We start from the raw sequence: 23,426 nt of genomic DNA on the forward strand, positions 1-23,426 counted from the left end.
CAGCATTTATTTGACTGCATATAGCTCAGGTAGAAATATAAAGTAAGCTAATGCATTATAATATTGTCATGGAAAGTGATACATTCATCTAGCTATTCTTCTTCAGAGGCCATTCTCAATTTCTGGAGGCCTAATAAAAAGGGGATTATCTCAAAAAACTCTAAGTTTAATTTCAAAAAAGAAGAAACCATGAATAATGAAATAATTTCGAAACATCTTTCTTCCCATCCAAGATACAAAACAGCTAAATCAGATGTTCTTAATAATTTAATAACTGAAACATAACTAAAGAAGTTAGCCAAAGCCCCTGAACTCTTGAAAGATTCTTTCACTGTGGTTTATTGCTGGTATCAATTTATTTCTTTCCTTGGCAAACACCCAAGTCATTCCCTGGTCGCATCCACTTTTCAGCCTTTAGTGCCCCTCTCAATCATTCCAAACGTAGTCCCAGGAATGTTTTGTGGCAATTCAGCAATAATAGTCTATTACTATTGGATCCTGAATTTTGAAGTAGTTTATCTTCCAGAAAGGATATGAATAGAGCAGTAAGTGCAAGTAGAGTGATCTTTATTAATGATGCTCAAAGATTTAGACATATACTATAACCGTCAATCAATTTTAACACCATTTCTCTTATCCTTGTTCTACTGTAGACTGATTCAACTGTGCTGTGGTCTCAATGCTGTTAGAGATTTTTCTTTCAACTGGAAACTTTTGAATTTATATTCCTATATGACTTCTTCAGCATTTAACTATAAATAGTAACCATTGCAGTGTGCCTATATAATGCTGATTTACCTAGAATTTAGTTGCCCAAAAGTGGTCACAGTTCAATAAAAATAAAGGTAGCTTGATTATATATTTCTTATAGATGCTTTGGAAATGAAATGAAGAAATATGTCAAAAACATAATTCTCATGTCCCTCTTAACAAGTGAGTATAGATCCTTCAACAGTTTTCTAATTTTAAATGACAGCATTGAATGAAAGCTGTTTTCATAAATACAAATGGCCATTGTCACAATATAGAGGCTCTACCATTTATGGAAAATATTTTAAGGTAAATAAATTTCTATATAATTACAAAATCTATTGTGCATTTCTGTTATAATCTGAAATTTTTCATTTAATGAATATTAGTAGAATTATTTAATATACCTAACTAAAAATTCTATTTGGTGATGCAATCAAAGGAGGTATTAGAACATTGTATTAAACTAAGTATCTCAAAGGACATACTAGATAAAACTTCCATGAAGCTCATCATGTCTAACAATTTCTCATTGGTACCATAGGCTTAGTAACACCTACCACAATGAGTGACTGAGTAGTTATTAAACAGGGTGCTTTTTAAAATAATGTCAAGTACTGAAAAAATACTGTACAACTCTAAATTTCATAACATTTTTGTTTCATTTTTTAGTTATGTATATAGGTGCTTGGCTTGCATTTCTGTCTTTCTACTATATGCCTATAGTACCTTCAGAGACCAGAAAAGGTTGTCAGATATCCTAGAACTGGAGCTACAATTGTGAGCTACCATACTGATGTTAGGAACTGAAACTGGGTTCTCTGGAAGAGCAGCAAGTGTTCCTAACCAGTAGGATACCTTTCCAGCTATTGAACTGCCTAACTCTTAAGCAAACTGTTGAAGATACAAATATGCTTTCTAATTTGCAAATATACATAGAAATTCTGAGTGATAATATCAAGGATCTATTGAACTGTATAAAAAATTCAGTGTAAGAATTAATGCTTTGAAGTGACATACATTTTAACAATAAGCATTGAAATTTCCACAATATGTTCCAAAAATCTAGAATGCAACTGGACCAGTAGAAATCAATATCCAATATAATTGAACATATAAGTCTTTGTTGCATAATACTAGAGAAGAGACAATTAGGAATAACTTTTGTCATGAATAAGGGTTTCATGGCCCTATGCATTTGATCAAACAGAATAGAAAAGATTGTTTTGGCAAGATGACTAAGTATGGTCCCATCCCAGGACACCACATGGGAGAAGAGAATCTACTTCCACACGTTGTTCTTTGATTGCTGGAATAAGAAGACATGGGTCCTCATTTGCTGTCATGCTTTCTGGATGCTGAGGGTATTGGGAAAATAACTTGACATTGTAGCTTTTACTTGCCAATGATATTAAGTAATAAAAAGTCTTCCATACTAAGCGCTGTCAAATTGTTCCATCCATGTTTACTGGTTATACTTATCAACAGTGTTTAATTCATTTTCATGCTTTGTTTTCTAGTTTGATAATTTAGACTTACTTTGACTTTTTCACATGACTTCCCTTCATGCAATAAGCTCCACATTTTGTGACTTATATTTAATGAAAAAATCTGTACGGCTTATGTATTTTCAGTTTTAAAATAATAGATTAAAGCATTTGATAATTTTAATAGTAGGGAAATATGCTTTTATTTCCAGGTCTTAAATAAGTATCTCAAGATAAAAGAAATGTCAATTATAAGAATTACTATATTTCTCTCAATATAGTTTTATAGTATAGACAGTGTAATTAAATCTGTTAGTACATCTGAATCTTACAAATAATATCACTTCATTCAAAAATATATTTTCACACAATATTTTCTACAAAGGAGAACTTTGTATAATTCCTTTTTTAAAGAATTACAATTCTGTTGCTTTCTTTGTTTGTTTTTATTTTTTGAGACAGGGTGTCACTGTGTAGCTCTGACTGTCCTTGAACTCACTTTGTAGATCAGAGTGCCCTTGAAATCAGAGAGATCGCCCCTGTCTGCCTCTTGAGTGCTGGGACTGAAGGCATGTGCCACATCCTCCTGGCTGTGTTGATGTCTTAAAGGATAGAATGTATCACAAAGTATATTTTTTTGGTATTAGGAATATAAAATGTTCTCTTTAAAGTATAGAGTTTGTATGTGTGAATAATGTTGTGTTGCTACCAGCCTAAAATAAATTTTTATAAATATACAGTTTTTATAAGCTCTATTATGAAAAAAACTTTAGTAGACATGAAGGTGATAAAAAAAAGAAAAAGAACCTCAAAGAATGGAGCTGAAGAGTACAGAGAAACAAAGTATAAGCAAAATACCAGAAAACAGATTACCAAAGAAATAATAATCTTTACCTCTCTATCAATAATTACTGTGAACATGTAAATTGAATTACCCAATCAAAAAACAAAGTGGTTTATTAGAAGAAAAACAAGACTTTATGTTACCATCATGATTCCTTTCACCTATGGATCTCTCCTCTCTCTCTCTCTCTCTCTCTCTCTCTCTCTCTCTCTCTCTCTCTCTCTCTCTCTCTCCTCTCTCTCTCTCTCTTTCTCCTCTCTCTCTCTCTCTTTCTCTCTCTCTCTCTCTCTCTCTCTCTCTCTCTCTCTCTTTCTCTCTCGTGTGTGTATGTGTGGGTTTGCATGTGTGTGCATGTACAACCAAATTAAGCAATGTGAATGGAGAGATTAGATCTCATAATATCAGTAGGTGAATTTAGTGGTCAACTTTCAACAATGAATAGAAAATCAATAAAAGAAACATCTCAATAGAAAATCAGTAAGGAAACAATGTACTTGAACTGTACTTTTGACAAAATGTGTCAGACTTCTACTTAACATTCCACCTACTAGCAAAATACAAATTCCTCTCGAATATTCTGAAAACATTCTCTAGAAAAGAACATATTTCAGACTACACTATACATCCTTTCAAATTTAAGAATATTGAAATATATCTTTTATGTAAAATAGTGGCACCATGGAAAAAGTATCAGTCAAACTAAGGTTTAAGTAGAATTTCATATTTTAAAAAACACAGGAACTATCAATATCCTTGAACTAGCAGGACTTTAACTTAGTAAATTAAGTTCAGAATTAAACAACCCTACAACAGCACAGCTTTACCGATCTTTCTGAATAAACAAAGTAGGCTGTGTTCCTATTTCAGAAACCATAAACTATATGCTCATAGTTTCCTCAGACTCCTTTTACATTCTTAATTTTAGAACCATTCTTCAAAAGAAGACAATGAGATTCAAGTCTGAAGCAAAAGGAAATATGTGCTTCCAAAACTGGCATGCTTGTGCTCCTGGAAACATTGGCATTCAATCACTAAAACAATGTGTTTTTATTTATGATTGCTTCTCCTACTTTCAAAAGGATTTGATGATGATTTTATGGCCATACTTTAAAGAAACTAAGATGATAAAGCTATTCATTACTTTTAGCTTATAACAAAAACTTGGCTTCTTAAATTTTACCCATATTTTTACTTTCCTTTTAGTTTCTATTGTTTCCTTGATAATCACTGAGGACATGGTGTGCTTCTCTACAAGTTAAATGAAAACATAAATTCATTTTTTATTTAGCTGGTTCCACTGTTAGCTGGTATGTATTCCATTCCAGAAGTACATAAAGTGTGTCCAGAACATTAAAAGACAAGTTTAGCCCAACAAAATCACATCAAACCAATAAGAGAGGAATTACATTTCCATTGTCATTATTAACACAGGGTCCATGGCTTTAGTTAATGAATTTGTCAAACTCTGCTGTTTTACCTGCAGGATGTGCATGGTTTCACTTAGGAAAGAGCACCTGAAATGGTCAATTAAAACTCATGTATAACCAAGAATTATGCAACTGCTTTATAAACCCTTAAATAATAAATGTCACTAAATCTGTGTGTGCTTTTGAAATTTTCCACACCATTCAATTGAATTAGATACAGGTTGTACTATGAAGTAATTAATTACTTACAGTATTATTCCAGGACTGAATATTAGAGATGATCAGATATGTAAACAAATGATGTTGTGTCTTAGACAAGCTTCTGTATGTTTATTGGGAATTTCTCTTGGTACAATAGCCCCTAAGGAAGTTAGAGAGGCAGTACTGGACTTTCCAAGAGGTGGATCAGCAATCATCAATCGCTGTACTGTACTGTCAAGGCACTTTACTGTCAGTAAAGTGGAAGTTATCTCTAGAGTTAGGCGAAGGTTTCTCAAACACAGGCAAGTAAGATGGCACTTGTATTGATGCAGCAATCAGGAGCACTCTTCCAGGGCTGGAATTAAGAGCCAGTCCTGCTCTTGCAAATTCAGTGCCAAGCACCCAATTTGGGCAGTTTCCAACGTTCTGTAACTGCAGCTCCAGCTCTAGCTCTGGGGATCTTATGCCCTGTTTCGCACTCCATTGGCAATTGCACTTGAATGTGCATACCTCCTGCACACCTGCATGAATACATAAGCAAAATTAAAAACAAACCTTTTTTCAAAAGGAGTAGGTGTGAAAAACAGACACACACAGAGAAACCTACAGAGAAGAAGAGAGGAGAAAGGGAGAGAGAGAGAGAAAGAGAGAGAGAGACAGAAAGAGAGATTGAGTAGCAGCTAGACTTTACCAGCAACCATATTCTCATGATCTGTGGAATGCCCAATAATGTCTCAGAGAGGTTTTCAGTGAAGCCTCATGGAACCCTCTACAGAGAGTTATTGTCCGATCCTGATTGCTTCACTAAGAATTTCAGAGGGATACACAATAGTGCTAAAATCAACAACAACAACAACAAAAATATTCATTTTTCACTGGGCTTCACCATAGTTGAAAGATTGTGATGTTATAGGATGATGTTTGCTGCAGTATTCAAAGACTTTTTTAAGTCTTCTTTCCCCAAAATAGTGAGGAAAAATATTTTTCTCACCCATAAATTCTTTGTAGTTAAACATGTGACATAAAATTGCCATTTGGGCTTAGGGAGATGGCTCAGATGTTAAGATTATACAGTTCTCTTGCAGAGGATACAAGGTCAATTCTCAGCACCCAAATTGGACAATTCACAAGTTCTCTAACCAGTTCCAAAGAATCTGACAACGTCATCTGGCAAGCATACATGTACATGCATATACCAACAGAAAAACACACACACATGTACACAATTAGAGTAAATCTATAATGTTCATCACCTTAAATTTTTTAAGGATAGAGGACAATACTGTTAATTATATCTACCTTGTTCTATAACATACCTCTTGATAATTCATGATGTAGTCATGTTATATAATACCAATAGACCGCCTATAAAGGTTAATAATATCACGGTATATCTGCATATACTATATTGCTATAATACATATATATTTATTTTATTTAGCCTTTAAAAACATTTTAGTATCTTTAGTTCTAGACTAGCATGAATAAATCTAAAATTAATCTGTGTACAATATCCTGTTTTCAGGTTTTCTAATTATATTCAGAATTGCTAGATCATATGTTAGTTCCAAATTTAATGTTTTGAGAAAACACAAATAGTGCATGTGGATTTAAAATATTTCCACATACTGACAGAACACAATTATTTTATATGTTATGTTACATTCATTGTGGCTTTGGGGTCCATTTCAAAAAGGACAAAATAAGGAACCAGTATAGGAAATGATATCATTTTTAATTTGTTCAAAGTTCAGTTTAAATACCTTATTTATTTGGTCCAAATGAATCTATATTTTTAGATTATTTACTATTATTTTTATTATATTGTAGCTAATTATTCTTCCTTAAGGATCCCTAGATTAAAACTGTGATTAAAATTATATATATACATACATACATTTATGAGAATAAATATGTATAATACTTAAATAATCTTCTTAGTATGTTCTTTATCTTTCTAATCTATGTCACAAAAATGTTTATTAAGAGCTTATTATGTGCTACACATTGAGGGTTTTGTTAAAGATGACTGAGAGCTGCAAGTATCTTATTTGGGAATCTGACTCTTAGTAGGGGATCTTATTTGATGTATAACAGTCTTAAACTGTTTTTTATTTTGTTAATACTTCCCAGGATTAAAAAGTAGCTTCCTCGATCAAGTACAAGCCTCATTTACACTGAATAGTTAATCATTATTTTTTTGCCATGTCTAGATTTTTCTTTTGGGGAGTAGACTCTGTATTGTCACATTTCCTATAGTGAGATCTGCACACATTCTTTAGTTAAACCAAGTAGTTACATAAATATTATTCTGATACCACTTTGAGATTTGAGGATCATCTTTCACCAGTATCACTAGCTTTGCTTAGCTTTTATCTCTTCATCTTTTGTACAGGGCACTATAGTAATTGGCTTTGACTATACTCCTAATGGTCTATGGCTTTAGCTGAAATTTTTTTCTTCAAGCCTTCTGATTTGGAAGTAAAATTAACGTGAGTGTATGAATCTTTCACCTTGTGTATTTCTCAACATTTTCTTTCTTTGTGGAAGCACATTGATTTCTAATTTTATGTACAGACTACAGATACAGAGAACTGAGGTTCTTCCTCATTTATATGAAATATATTTTTCTATCCTGGACTCCAGAAATGATTTTTGATTTCTTACCCAGTACTCTTGAATTGTACTTTATTTCAATATGACAAATGCCATCTTTTTAAATATTCATGTACTGGATTTTGGGGAGCCTAGTCTGTTTGTCTGCACACCTTCCTAGGATGGGGGGGGGCGTTAGACTTCCCACAAGGCAGGGCACCCTGACTGTAAAATGAGGGGGAGGGGGAGGAGGATAGAAAAGGGAGGATGGGAGAACGTGGAAATTTTAAATAAATAAATAAAAAAGTAAATATTCAGAAAGAAACTATTCATGTTGCTTCCTGCTATTTAATTCAATGATAGTAAGAGGGTTTTTTTTTATGTCCCTTAGTACTAAACAGAAGCACATTGGTTATTGGTAATTTATTTATTTACTTTGTGTGATGAGATAGTGTAGGTGAGGATGGGATTGTATACATGCCATAGCATATATGTGCAAGCCAAACTTTTGAGAATTGGTTCTCTACTTTCACCTTGTGTGTTTCAGGGTCAAACTTGAGTTTTCAGGGTTGGTAGCAAGTATCCTTAGCCACTGAGCCATCTCAACAAGTCACCAAAGCAATTTGGTCATGTGTATCAATTTAACCTTCTCTTGACACAGAATGATGAAATGAAAATAAAATATAATAGGATTGTATACATATACCTCACATAGCAATTAGTATGTATTCAATCACTTATTAGTAAGTTGACTGATTTTCAAACAGAAGATGAAAAGAAACACAGTCATATAACAAAGCTACAAATAGAATATGTTCTTGTATTTTTTTTACCAACCAAAGAAGACCTGTGAATTATAGATAAACTGTGTGTGAACACTTCAAAGGAAAGATACCAGATACATTATGTGTGTGTGAGAGTGTGTGTGTGTGTATGTGTTTGAAAGTTTAGTGGACGTTTTATAGCTCTAAGAAAAGCTGATAGTCTGCCTAATCATGTATCCATAAAACCAATTAAAATTTTAGACTACAGAAATGTTCTTCAAACATTTTGGAAAAAATAAGAGTTCCTTCTTAAAGCCAACACCTTTTAATTAGCAAAGTACTCAGAGCAAAGCTGTCATTTGCAATAGTATATTACGCCCACTGTTATTTTTGTTTTACCAAAGTCAATTCAATTTAGCTGTTTTAAATTTATCATTTTGTTAAACTATGAAAGAAATTTCACAGTTTTTGGTACAATCATTTTAATTTTCTAGTACAATGCATAAGTTTGATAGAATCATTAGTAGTCAGACTATTTAAGTTCATAATCTTTTGTATGTATATAACCTCATATGTATATATATATATATAATGTTTATATCTCTGTAAGTTTATAAGGTACATTGTCATATCTGTTTTATAGATAACATTATAGAACAGGAAAGATTTCAAGATATCTTTCTAGATCAGTGGTTCTCAACTTCCTAATGCTGCAAGCCTTTAATACAGCTCCTCATGGTGTGTTGACTCCTCAGTCTTAAAATTATTTTGTTACTACTTCATAACTGTAATTTTGCTACTGTTATGAATTACAATGTAACTGTGTTTTCTGAAGGCCTTAGACGACCCTTGTGAAAGGATCCTTCTACCCACAAATGCATCCTAACCCATAGGTTTAGGTTATTAACTGAGGTATAGAAAAGATGTAGAATACCTACTGGGATGAGATCTGTCATGGGATGTGGTTTATGTAGCTATGTCACTCTATTGAAGAAAATATTAAGTCCTATTCAATGTTTGTGATCCAGAAGTGCTGTTGTCTGCCTTACTGAGAATTTTTTTAACATACTTATCCTGATCTTTCAAAACAAAACCCATTTACTTTTGATGTGGAAGGACATAAAAGTATCTGATGACCTGTGTCAATTGGATGATGCAGAATCAAGTGTAAGGGAGAATGGTGAATGAAAATTCAGAATATAGATTCTAGAACACAATACTACCATGGAGTCAATCAAGACTTGGCAATTTGGCAAATGAATGTGTACAGCTTGTGGAAGTAAGCTTTCTTCTTCTAGCATATGGGCCCGAGGGATCAAAGTGAGAGTTCAGTGAGGCTCAGTGAGAGTTCCTTTCCTCATCGAGACAACTCATGAACCTTCATTTAAGCTGGAAAAAGAACCAGGATTCAGGAATCACTTTAAGAAAAACATTGGAAGGCTAGATTGCTGGACTTGCAAACACTCGTTCTGTTGTATCTTATCTGTGTAACCGTAGGTGAAGTATTTAAACCGTATTGGGTTTTAGTTAGTTACACTGTGTGATTATGATAGTACACCTTTCTCCTGGATAGTTGGCCTGACCATTTGTTCAGTCGTACACAGCAATAAATTGGTAATCTCTAATTTTCTAGGCATGATGAAGTGCAATATTCTAGCATTGTCGCTAAAGTGAACATTTCAGCCTCAGTCTTTACTTATGCAATAATGAGAATATTACTGACTCCATGGAATTGTCCTAAGGGGCCGATACTATGATATACAGTAAATCAAATTCTATTATTTTTCCAACAGTAGGTATGACAGATGGGCTTTTCTCTCAGCACTTTCCTTTGCTGTAGCATATCAAGAATTTATGTAACACACATATACAAATTAAAATACAGTAAATATTTTTTCTAAAAATAGTTAAAATCTAAATAGCAAAACACTTACACATAGTCTACATTTTGCCCTTCCAGAAACATATATTTAAAGTTTATTGTTAAATTTAGGATTCATTGTATATAGAAGACTTTTAAGTATACCAAAATGTTTAATGAATATGGGCTTTGTAACTATATATCTTAATTAATTCTTTGAAAATTTCATTCATCATATTTTGATGGTATTCAACCACCTCTGTGCTACAACTCCTGTCAGATTAACCTCCTATTCCGTACCCACCTCGTTTTAAAAATAACCCATTGAATACCATTAGTACTATCTATGTACTCTTGACAGAGTCTCCACTGGAACATGTTACACCTATCAGAGGTCACACCTTTAAAAAACACTAACTCCCTGTCTTCCATCAACTATCTTGATAGATTTTGTAGTGTTGAAAGTGTCTATGTATGCTACTGGGGGAGAAACAGGATTAGTCAGAATATACAGCTATGACACTATGAGCTAAATAATGAGTGGCCTGGAGAGATAAGTCTACAGATGTGATAGTAGCATGGATAGTAACAACGAATTTTAAAGTCTGCTCCACAAGAGAGAACTCATGTATGGTACTAGCTAGATAAGAGACCTGTGACTGTCTAGGTCATAGGTCCTTTTTTTTTTTTTTTTTTCACAGTGACAAAAACGGTTTATTTGGTTCATCTTATCTTGCAGCCTGCTATGGAGGAAAGCCTAGGGAGGAACTGGAGGAGGGGACAATCCCGACGAAGTCACGCTGACCACTGGCTTATCTGCTTTACTTTTTCAGCCTGTTTTCTTAGACCTGCGGGCACATCTTCTCAATAGTGTCTCCTCTTCCCAGATGACTCCATCTTACATCGAGATGACAAAAACCTAACACAGGGTCTTATGTAGCCCAGGCTAGCCTTAAACTCCCTGTACAGCGGCATCCTGGTTACAGACATGGACTGCCACACCAACGTTAAGCCATGCTTGGGACAATCTTAGGCTTCAAGTCATGCTAGGCAGGTCCTCTGCTATAGCTCTTTTGAATGTCCTCTTTGGTACAAGTTGAGCATTTGAAATCCAAAACTTCAATATATTTCAAAAATATACTAAGTCACCGTCATAGGTCCTTTGGGGAGAACCCAATACTTATCACTCTGCTAAATGAACCTTCTAAATATACATCTCTGTATTCATAGCATAGTACATATCTCAACTTTCATTAGAGAATTTTTTGTGATAGATACAGAGGCCCACAACTAGCCAATAGGCACAAAATAAGAGTCTGTGTAGTGATGAGCTCTAAATGGTGCATCTATACCATACCTTGCCCCTTAAGGTTTGGGTATCTTCATGGAAGAGAGAGTGGAAAAATTATAATGATTATGAAGGTTGGCAGCAAATTGTATTTTAAGGGAGTAGGCAAGAAATGATCAGAAATTCCCACCCATAGCTGAGAAACTAAGAAGCTATTGGCAATTGATGACTGCAGAGAGAGAGAGAGAGAGAGAGAGAGAGAGAGAGAGAGAGAGAGAGAGTTCTCCTCAAGTTTGTGACCTCTCATGATCACGCATGTTCTAGTAGATCATCCTACACCCATACACAGCCCAAATGAACTCTGCCTTTTAAGCGCTTGAAATTGGAAAGGAAAAGTGACTGAGGGTAGAGGGGCATTTTAGGAGAGGAAATTAGAGGTGGTAGAGTTAAAAAATATTATATCCATGTATGAAATTTTCAAACAATAAAAGACTTGAAGGGGGTGCTGTCAAAGAAAACCTTGAAATCTTCTCAATCTATTCTATGCTGCTAGCAGTCAGTGTGTATTTATTTTAGGAGCATGCTTTCCAGTTCACCTAATGGTCTACAGTAAGCTCCTACAGTTAGATTCTAATTCTCCTCTCAACCATACCCATATATCATTTCTGAGGATCGAATTCCTTGGTTGAAATTTCTTGTATAATATCTAAACTTAATTTACAGTAGGGGAGGAAGGTGCAAATATATGAACAACTTCGTACTATAGATCACAAGATGATAGTTTTGCTTCAGATTAGGTTTCCTGCTTTTCAGAAATGCTCTCAGTAGTGTGATGACTTTGAAAAACAATGTTTCTTATTTCTTCAGTGTTAGCTTTCTCCTTACTACTTTTATGTATTATGTTTCAATTCTGACACCTGCAACACTTTTCATTCTGCCTTACTCTTCTGTCTGTGGGAATTGCTGGGTGTTCCCTAGACATTAGAAAGAGAAGAAGCATCCTCCTACCTCTCCCATCTTCTTAATGAGGAGACCACTTAAAAAGGATGAATAATAATGCAGTCAACTGAAATGAATGCATTGTCACCTCACAGTATAAATGTGCACATTTTTGATGTGCTTTGAATAACTCCCTTGTACACACCTATGAGATCTTCGACTAAGATGCCATTTCCTGTGCTTCCCGAATGCTTCCCTTCTGAACCACTTAATCCAGTATTTCATTGCTGCAGCTCTCCTGGTTATAATGATGCTATCACATTTGTCTGTAAAACAGATTAGCGAATTCTTCCTTTTGGCACTGGTTTCTGGTCATCATTCTCTATGTTGTTACCAAGGCATCATTTCACACCAGAAAATTTATCTCAGCATTATTTAGTTAATATAGGGCAGCAAACAAACGGCAGACCGAGTTTTCCCCAATTTTCATGTCTTCAGTCCTCATCTCTCTCTTGTCACCATATTTTTAAAAGTATTTTATAATCGACCAAGTAATTATAAAATAATAATACTTAACATTAATGACTAGCTTATAAGCACCTCACTAATACTGTGATAATGACAATGATGACAGCAACGACAACGACGACGATATTGGTGATGATATTGTGTGGCATTGCTGTATTTACATTTCTTTTATTATCATTGAGTCCAGACGACTTCTCCTGTGACATTTACTCTGTTATTTTCTTCCCTCGTTGATGAAAAAAGTTCAATATTAGAGAGGTTGAATAACTTAAGCAAGGTCTCAGGGTTCCTAAGGCTGACAGCAGGATTCTCACCCATGTGTCTCGCCTGAAGACTCCATGTATCCATTGAAGTATTCAACACTATTACTTTTAATTTAGGATTTTAATGACCTTGAAATCATGTTTTATATTGAAAAGAAAGTTTTACTAGCTATCACTTTAAAAAAATAATAGACCTTTCTTTTTTTTCACTGTTATCTACTACTTTATTGCCAAACCAGAAGGTAAAATGTGAAGTGTCCCCACTGTAAGATGCAGAGAGTTTCTTCCTACTAAGTAATTTTATTATTCTGGAAAATCAGAAATATGACCTTATACAATCTTTAGTTTTTTATTTTCTTCTTTGAATGGTCAATAAATACATAAGTCTTACCTAGAAATATCCCAGTAGTTTTGTTTATAAACTTCACAAACTATATAATCCTTACTGAAAAAAATTAAAATTTTAAAGCATGAAAATAAGTTTAAAAATTTTTAAAGATTATCAAACATTTAAATGTTGTCTGATATATACTCTATAAAGTATCCGCATTGCTAGATACATTGTGAGAAGTCTTGACTCAAACTGTTGGCTGTCAACGAATGTTTCTTTATTGTTACTGACTCAAACTGTTGGCTATCAACTAATATTTCTTTATTGTTACTTAAAGTGGCTTGTTTGCTAGTTTCTCAAATTTTCTCTCTTCTTTTCTTCCTTCTTTCAAAAACACTAGCTCCTGGTCAGACTGTTACTCTAGTGACACAGTCTGTGGTTACCAAGGAAACTGTCATCTCCAAACTAGAAATGCCATCTTCTTTGCTGTTGGAGGTACCTGCTCTGGCAGACTTCAACCGAGCTTGGACAGAACTTACAGAATGGCTTTCTTTGCTTGATCGAGTTATAAAATCACAGAGGGTGATGGTGGGTGATCTCGAGGACATCAATGAGATGATCATCAAACAAAAGGTATGGATAAAAACAATAAGTAGAAAATCTGTAAGAGATTTTGCTTTAAAGTGCACATTTTCACTTGACATGTCCCTCTCCTTTATGACTTACCACCAGTTTTTAGGCTACCTTATTTTCTGTTAGCAAACATGCTCTACGCTCTACTCTGACAACCTAAATACGATCAAAGGCATGAATTAATTGTCTGAAGGAGTCATAATTTAAAGGGGGAAAGGAGAAGTTAGGTCCAAACATATAAACCTTATAAGTATAGGTGGTTCCGTTAAATTATGTAAATAACTGTTTTTTTAATCTTTACTACAAAATAATTTGGTCAATTGAGCTGGTTACATTTAAACTATTTGTTTTGGCACTGTGCAGCCATAACATATTACAAAGATAGAGATAATAATCTGGGACTTGCTTATTATCCACTTCTCTGAATTGTCTGTGCGAGTATTCTACCTCAAGTCATAAGGATAATTGAGAGTTAGAAATAAATAAGACAAGTAACAAAATACAACATATTTTAAATACCCTGGATCTCAGTATTAGGTTTTATGCTTCCCCATATTCAAATAAGCAAACTTTAATAATTCGGCATCTCATTTCTCACCATCATTGAAAATCATTTACTGAAATTACCCAATCAATTAGAAACTCAAGAATTCATTGCTATAAATGTGCTTTACCTGGATGCTACAACTATGCTATATGTCTTTTCTTTTTCTATGGGTGAAAAATGCAATTTTGAAAGTTTTATACATGGTACTCAATTCACTTGTAAAAGCACTGAAGAACTTCTAAAGAAACAAATTGTACTGAATGTGTTTGGATGTTACAGAATTGTTTTCTTTCTTTTGAAAGTCAAGGAAGGAGCAAGCTGGAAATAGGGGAACAATAAAATGAACTTGATGATTAAGAAACAAGTAGCATTTAAACTACCTTGAAGCTGATGTGGTGGTTAATAGTCACAGGAAGATTTTGAGTTCAAGGCCAGCCTCCGTTGTATAGAAGACCTAGCAATATCAAAACAAAACAGTTTTTAAGAAGTACCTTATACTCTTAAGAACACAATTTTGTGGGCTTTTCTAATTGATTACAAATGACATGACCATAGTCAAGTCATTTGCCTCATCTTTGTGAATGCAGAGCCAATAAAAGGCACCTCCATTCACGTTTACCATATAGTTATAGATAATTACATAATAAAAGATTTAATTATTATTCATACGAATTTACACATTTTGGAACATTTATTTGTACTCACATTTATCTTCCAGAAAAAGGACCTGAGATTCATAGGTGTCTCGTACACCTAGCAGATATCAGAAGTATTCTGATTATTGTCTGAATCTTACACCTGTATTCTTCCTTGATATGTACACTATTTGTATTAATTATTGTAACTTGAGTCACAATTTACTGGTTTATATGTATCTGTATACATAATCTAGGTCAGACCCTTTACTGAGCATTTTACATCTGTACTGGGATGATACAGAAAAAAAACATTATATCAAAACTCATATCATTATATCGGCACTTCAAGTAGTATCATTTAGTAAAAGTAGTATGTTATGATGCTTAAAGTACAGACTTTGGAACTTTGACCTAAGTGGCAAAGCTGTAAAAACTGTGGTAAATTATTTTACCTCCCTAAACTTCAGATTGCCTATGTGTAGGATGTAGCTATAACTGTGAACTATACAGTTTACAATGAAAATTATATTGGATAGTGTATGAAAAATGTTTCCATCTTTGCATTGATTACTTTGAACATTAAACTACTGTTAGGAATAAATATTACTTTTTATGGCAAACTCTAGAAAGCTTCATACTTGTGTCTTTTGTATCATGTTACTGACACTATAGCTTCATGTAAAAGTCTGTCCCTTATGGTAGTGGGCAAAAGAAATTTAAGTGATTTGTGATGGGTTTGTGAACCCAACTTTTTGAGAATATTATTCAGTGTTATCCAAAAAAAATAGTCTTTTCTAGATGGATCTCTTAACTCAGTACTCTTCAAAAGATATATAAATATAGTCCAAGAGGTAATTTAGACAAGTTCTCACAGAAATAAAGTTGAGAGCATAAGGAAGATGCCCAATGTTATCCTTTTCCGGATAAATAGTAAGGATGTTTTTCTTGCTTCATTTTTTGTTTTAAAAATAATTTATATATACAATTCTAATTTTTGCGTTTCATAGATTTACTCCTTTTTAGTGAAGAAAAACACTCTAAGTAGAGTATGTGCATACATATGCTACGAATGTGTCTATTTATGTATATATATGAGAGGGGGGGACCAATAAGGAGATGTGAATTCTAGAAGGATTTTATTACACTAGAAAATAAAGAATTTAATTATATAGTTTTTAAACAAACATAACCACCATTAATAGTTTATGTGTGGGAAATGAGGCAACATTCCAAAAAGGGTTTTTAAGCTTCAGTACTCTGTAGAGAAACATTTATTTACATATTACTTTAATATAATTTTATTGAGCTGTTATGACAAGTGCTTATAACATATAATAAAGTGTAGATTTAAAAGGTTGAAATAAAAAGTAATACTGTAAGTTTATTTTCTTACCTACCTTTCTATTAAAGTGGAGAGACACCGTGAACAAGTCAACTCTATGAAAAGAAAGCATTTAGCTGGAGGCTTGCTTACAGTTTCAGAGTTAATCCATTATCATCATGGTGAGAAACAAGGAGGCATGCTATTGGAGCTGAGAACTTTATATCCTGATCCACAGGCAGCAGGCAGAGAGAAGAGAGAGAGAGAGAGAGACAGAGACAGAGACAGAGACAGAGAGACAGAGACAGAGAGAGAGAGAGAGGAGACGGGCGGGGGGAGGGAGGGGGACAGAGGGAGAGAAAAAGAGAGAGAGAGAGACGGAGACAGAGAGAGAGAAGGGGAGGGAAGGAGGGAGAGGGAGATTGGGTTTCAATGTTCACTCCCAAGGGCACTATTCTCCCAACAAGACCAAACCTAATCCATCAAGGCCACAGCTCCCAATCCTTCTCAACAGTCTACCAGCTGGGAACCAAGCCTATGGGCACTGATCTCATTCTAACAACCACAGGTATATTTTAGAATAATAGCTACAACGTGTTTGTCACTCATAATATGCCAGTCACTGATATAAATATGTTTTGTATAGTATTTATTGTTTGCAATAATTCTAGAAAATGAATACAAATACATAGTTGAATGCTGTGCTCAAAATCAAGAAAGGGAGAGTGTTAGGATTTAAACTCGAATAGACTAGTTCCACAGTCTTGACTGTTAAATATGGTTTTCTACTCCCCTTAGTTTATGTGGGTGATAATCTCAGGACTTATTCTAGTGAAAATTGAAAACATAGAGAACATAATTGGGAATAACTTCTTAAAGAAGTTAAGCAAAACACTGAAGAGGAAGTGAGAATTAATCATTTAGAGGAAACAGGGACAGCACAAACAGAAGAAATGAATTATTATTTCACAGTGATGAGTGAAAGAAACTTGCCACCAAAGTTGTGATTTGATGTCCCTGAAATTAAGGTTATTATTGAAAAATCATAAGGCTGAACAGACACGAATAAGACTAAGCAGTGGGGGTCTGTGACAAACAGACTTCTTTGAGGGCCTTGGTACGTGATGATCATCCTTAAAGTCTTTTAAACAGGTACATGATATCAGGAAATATAATTTGGTTAGTTGTTTCTCACGGTCCTTTGAGGACAAGCAACAGAAATCATTATTTTATTAAATGAACGAACATAAACAAAAGCATTAGCCCAAAGGCAAGGGCATATGGCCTAGAAAAAGGAAACAACCTGGCTACGAGGAACTACTTAAGTCTGTTTATAATACATTATTTTCTTCATTCTTTGTGACTCTGTGGAACCTCCAACTGAGTTAATTGGGCCACACCAGTCATCTAAACAGAGAAAAGCAGAGAACCCTAAAAGTCCCAAGTCTTTCACATTTAGCCAGAGGTAATTTTCTTTCAAGGAAATTAGAATCTATTGACAATAGGTAATACAAAGATGCTGAGCAATAAATAAATAATCAAAGTCCACTGACCTAACATAAGAATATGTAGAGTAGGTTAAAGGGCAGAGCAAATAGGGTTTATTGAGAGATGGTTCTCATTACATAGCAAATGCTTTACTACCTCAACTGTGATACATCCAGACCCAAAATAAGAATAACTTCTTGGCCATTAACCCATGTGCAAATTTGCTGGACCATTTAATTCCATGGTTTCAGTTTAGGTAAGAGTAGATTGATTGGTGGATAATATGAATGACATGTGGTTCGAAAGCTCCAATTTTAGCATATTGCAATTTGGATGTGTGTTATGATTTGTAAGTGCAAGGCACCAGAAGTTAGGTACAATGATGTAAGAAGCTACATTATGGCCCAGAAAGAAATTAGGAATGAATTTATAAGATCCAGATAATAACTTAATCATTCATTGAAGTCATGTATTAGCCTCAGAATTGCTACAAGGATATAGCATTTGAATGAGCTATCTTTTTGTAGCTTTAGACTTTGAACTTTAAAATTATATATTTTATACAAAGCTTTTGTTCTCCTTATCATAAGTTTTTTAAATTAAATTCTTATCTTTAGAAATGAGGGGCAGCTAAAGATTTGAAATACAAATAATTTTACTAAGTGAATTATGTTACATAAATGAAGATGAAAGTTAAAATTACAACTTAATTAAAAATGAATATGTGGCCATTTGAAACATTAAGCAACTCTACTGATAAAGTCAGACAAAGAAGTAGACTATTTTCTTTCAAAGGAATAGAGATTCATTATGTACAAATTCAGCCTTTCAAAGTAGAATTTGAGTGAAGCTTATACTTTACTTTCTGTAAGTTCAAAATAATAACATTTATGGGTTTTAATGTGTATTTTGGTATCGTAAGAATCTGATTGAGATTGCAGTTTATTCCTGTGGGTCTCTGAGAGATTTTATATGCTGCACAACAGTCACCTTAGGCAAGGGTATTGATTATTCAGGTGTTTGTGTTTCTTCTAGTAAAACAGTCCTCCATCTTTTAGCATCTAAGTTCTTTTTGTACAATCTTATGAAGCAGCAAAAGTGTGCTATTCTTGTGTACACAGAAACTGCAAAAAAAAGCTGTAACTAGTCTGATAAAAGAGATTTGCAAATTTTGTGCTTCAATTATCTTCCAACAAATGAACATGTTTCCAGTAGACAGCTTATTACCCTTGGATCACTGCTTTGCATTCACTCGGTTTACTTTTCTTAGCTATTGTGAGCCAAATTCAGTATTATCTACACTAAAGAGTATAAAGATCCATGTCAGTAACATAGTGATGACAAAAGGAAAGTCCCTTTAAGTGGAAAAAAATCACGAGTTCCAAATACAAAGGAAAACAATTCTTATATCTTTTATTATAAGCTTTTTATGGAAAATGATGTTATATACATATTTTTCTACAAGGTAAATAAGTTACCTGAAACCACATATTTCAAAGTCATAAGTGCAAATACAAGTCTTTGTGTATTTCAGTTCAATGCATTTGGAAATGTTCTGTCAAAACATTACAAAGAAACATTGAATTGTAGTATTTAAATGAGTTCAAATAAAGGCTAATAAAATATATTTTCACTGAAATGCCCACAGGATTCCCCCCAAAATGTTTTCCTTTGCTAATAGTGAATTCTATTTATAAAGTTCCTTGCTTGAGTCTAGGATCTCTTTATAGCAAATTGTTTTTTATTATTTTCAAAGAAGGAGTATTCCCTAACCCATATCAACAAGCAATAAGGGCAATGAAATGTTTTCTACTTTAAGTTTTGAAAGGAATATAATGTTATTATATCCTAAATTTTAGTGCCTGCCTTTTGGGATTTTATGCTTCACCTTAAGGTTAGATCCTTAAGGCTATTACTGAAGTTACAAAGTATTAGGATGAAAGTTCTTCTTACCCTTAATGCTAGGGCAGACAGAGCTAATATCATGTTAGGTACATGGTTATTTTATCCTTTATGTCTTCTATCAAGATTTGAAACCCCATATTAACAGCTCAATTTAGAATCAGGAAGGGGCCCATAAGAAAAATTAATGGCAAAGAAAGCTACGCAAGAGTTTGGGTTTCAACTTTATTTCTTTGTAGATAGTAATGAACCACTACAAATTAAATGATGCAAAAATCATATGCCATTATAAACAGAAGCATTTTGCATATTTAGCCACACATTTCTTTATATGATTATGTATATACATCTATGTATATATGCATACATATTCAAAATTCAATATTTCTTGATAGTATTTTGATAAAAAATTCACAGTGAATTGAATTGAAATACACAAAGAGATACATTTGTATTTGTGAATTTGTTTTTTTTTCTTTTTCCCCAATCTTCTCTTTAATGGTCATTTTTTTTTGAAATGTGCATTTTTTATGTTTTCTTTTTTAAAATTTTTTTATTAATTAATTAATTTATTTAATTATTAAAGATTTCTGCCTCTTCCCCACCACCACCTCCCATTTGAACCATGTGGTTTTATATAGCTTGCTTTTTAAAGAAAATATGTGTATATCCGAAAAATTTTTGCTCAGACTAAGGTAAATAGTGAATAGTGGAACAGTATTTTTTTAAAAGAGAGAAGAAGGAAGCTAGAGCTGCCACTCAGTGACTGAGTAATTTCTTAACATTTAAAAGAGCCTAAATTACACCCAAACACCACAAAAAGTATATCAACTGTTCTTTAAGAACTTTTGACAGAAGACTACATTTTCACTCATCTTTTATTTATTGAACACTTGGTGACACAGCTCAGTGTTATCCATTCTTAGACATTCAAATTTTAAAAACTATAAACAATTGTTTATAATATAACCTCTTTAAGGAAAAAGAAATTGGCAAAAAGTAATTATTGCCAGAAAAGAAAAAAAGAAAAGAGAGAAGAAAAGGAACTATGTTTTTTTCACTCAACTACCCATTAAAATAAATGACTACATGAATTAATATTTAGTTTCTTTTACTATTTTACTTCTTTTCACATATAACATAATGCTGAGTTGCATTTCTTTTCACTTGTAACTGGATAATTTTCACTTGGTACTGTGGGAATGAGACCTACATTTTCTGTTGTGTATGAATCATTTTACCTATCAGTAGCTTCAGTAATTGATCCATAATCTCCATAATAATCATAGTTGCTTTCATTTTGAAGGAGAAAAAGATATAACTGTTTTCATGTAGCTTTTTATGATTTTATTGAAAACAATATTTGATTTTTAAAATTTATTAGAATCATTTTATTCAACTTATAAAATAACTTTGACTCTAATTCTAATAATATACAAACACCTTCAGGCTCTTTTTGTATTTTATATTCTGCATAAACAAGTAGCATAAAATGTAAGAATTATACATCTCCTAGGATGTATTCAAGGAAAGATTGTAATATGTATTATTTATCTCAAGAATTGAAAGATTTTGATTGTAATTACGTATTTTCCATTTAATTGTGGAAGAATAATAAGCACTGAAGTGATTAATTTGATTACAGCATACTAAATTTATGTGTATCCATCTCTAGTCTTACATGTAAACCATCCAACTAGAAAAATAAAAATAAAATTCATGGGGAGGGTTGGAGTAAAAGAATATATGTTAGTACTTCTCATCTATCTTTTTACTTTAGATAGTTTATGTTACATATCGATCATGATATGAATTTTAAGTGAAATTTTTCACAGTTACAATGTTCATACATCTCAATTAGTCACTGTTCTGAGTACTGTGATGAATCTCTTGCCATCTTTCTTTACATAAGGCATGTAAGCCATCACTTTGTCCCATATGTCCATGCATATCCTCATTGGTCTTTTGATAACTATATTGATGATCAGATCCTCTATGGATATCATAGTACTTATCCTCATATAACCCCCCAATTCACTTAAATATCCTGAGGTTCAAAGGTAGTCATGCTAGCAATTTCAACATCTAAAAGTGACAATGCTTTCTTTAAGTCCAAAGATGAAAGCTCTTTCTTGGGGAAGGAAAGAAAAACAATCACATAATGAGGTTAATATGGTTCACAGTAAGAGCAAAAGTCTGTGGAATTGTCAAATGAAATTCATGCTTGTTTTCCTATCTCACATTCTGCAGCAATTGTGAGAGTCATAGTATGTCATTGCTGCTTAGTCAAAATGGAGGAAAGTTAGGAACTTACAGAGTTTAAGAAATCTGCAGTATGAGGCTCACATTTCAGGTCTTAGAACAGCCTTCTGTGGATAACGGGATGACTACTAAAGAGAAACTAACTTGATTCTACTTTAAAGATAGAGAAAAAAAGAATAATCTTCATTTGGCTCCTTCATGCTTTTATCCTCCATATAAAAAGTACTAAATTATAGGGAGAGGAGGACATAATCTATAGCAATTTTATTGAAGCCAAACTTTTTGTCATTTAATAGCATAAGACATAATAAAAAATCTTGTAAAGATTGATTTGAGTGATAGAAATGCCAGAATTCCCTTTTACTCTGCTTATACAAGTTTTATTCTTTCTTTTTTAGAGTTACATAATAGGCAGTTGACACTAGAAGAGGGCCAGATGACAGTATTTGAGAGAATGGATGCAGGCAAGATGCTATCAGTAAGGATAATTTTCAGTTAAAAAAGTTTGCTAAAAATAAGTCTATAGATTATTTTAGGATCAAGACACTTTTAAGATGAAAATCATGTAGCTATTTCAAGGTGTGAATTTCTTCAAGATCCAATTATGAAGTGATCACACCAAGGACAAGGTTCACACTCCCTCAAGTCGATTGTAATAAGGAGAAATATAGAGTAGACAAACTGCTCAGTACATTGAAGCCTTTGAGGTGAATTTCTGACAGTTCTGTGAAATATATTTGGATCATTCTAATCTTGATCTTTTAAACCAATAATGCTATGAAATCTATTTTCCCCATTAACTACAGACTTTTATGAAACTCTTCTACTTTGCTTGGCTTTTTCTTTTTTGATGTTGGTGCTTTGTATCTTTATGTTTTAACACGTGAAATGAATTTAAAACACATTAAAAACAGGCTGAATACATGTATGTTTAGAAAATACTTGATATTGCTTTCTTTTCATTAACACAGTAGTTTTGCTCAGCAATTGGAGTTTAATAGTCTGTTATAGAGGCATATTGGTATCTTTATTTTAATTGTGGATGTGTATTTTAATTGTTGATTTCAGCACAGTTTATTTTGGTGTTGGTCAATAAATGAAAAGTCATTGAGGATTAAGTTTACTACATTTAGAAAAAGCAATTAAATATCTAAAACTCTAAGAATTTTAGAAGCTAAAGACTTTCCCCACCAATCAACTGTCTTCAATTTGCTTTTGACTGGTTACATATGACAAATTTCTCACTGCAAATGGCTTATCTAGATCAGACAGCATTATACTCACAATGTAAAAAGAACCAGAATGATGCATCCCAGACTTGTAAAAATACCATAACCCACCACATATTCCAATTCTT

At 33.3% G+C, this 23,426-nt stretch overlaps 1 protein-coding gene across 2 annotated transcripts in view; it reads left to right on the forward strand.

Annotated features, from left to right (window-relative positions):
• Dmd (dystrophin) overlaps positions 1 to 23,426 on the forward strand; it is a 2,258,623-nt gene that overhangs the window by 1,584,722 nt on the left and 650,475 nt on the right. For both annotated transcript variants that reach the window (XM_057760244.1, XM_057760245.1), the window contains one exon: positions 13,679 to 13,911. In XM_057760244.1, coding sequence (XP_057616227.1) covers positions 13,679 to 13,911 — 233 coding nt within the window. The remainder of the gene's footprint in view (positions 1 to 13,678; positions 13,912 to 23,426) is intronic.

Source organism: Chionomys nivalis, chromosome X (genome assembly GCF_950005125.1).
Source record: "Chionomys nivalis chromosome X, mChiNiv1.1, whole genome shotgun sequence".
Taxonomy (NCBI): Eukaryota; Metazoa; Chordata; class Mammalia; order Rodentia; family Cricetidae; genus Chionomys; species Chionomys nivalis.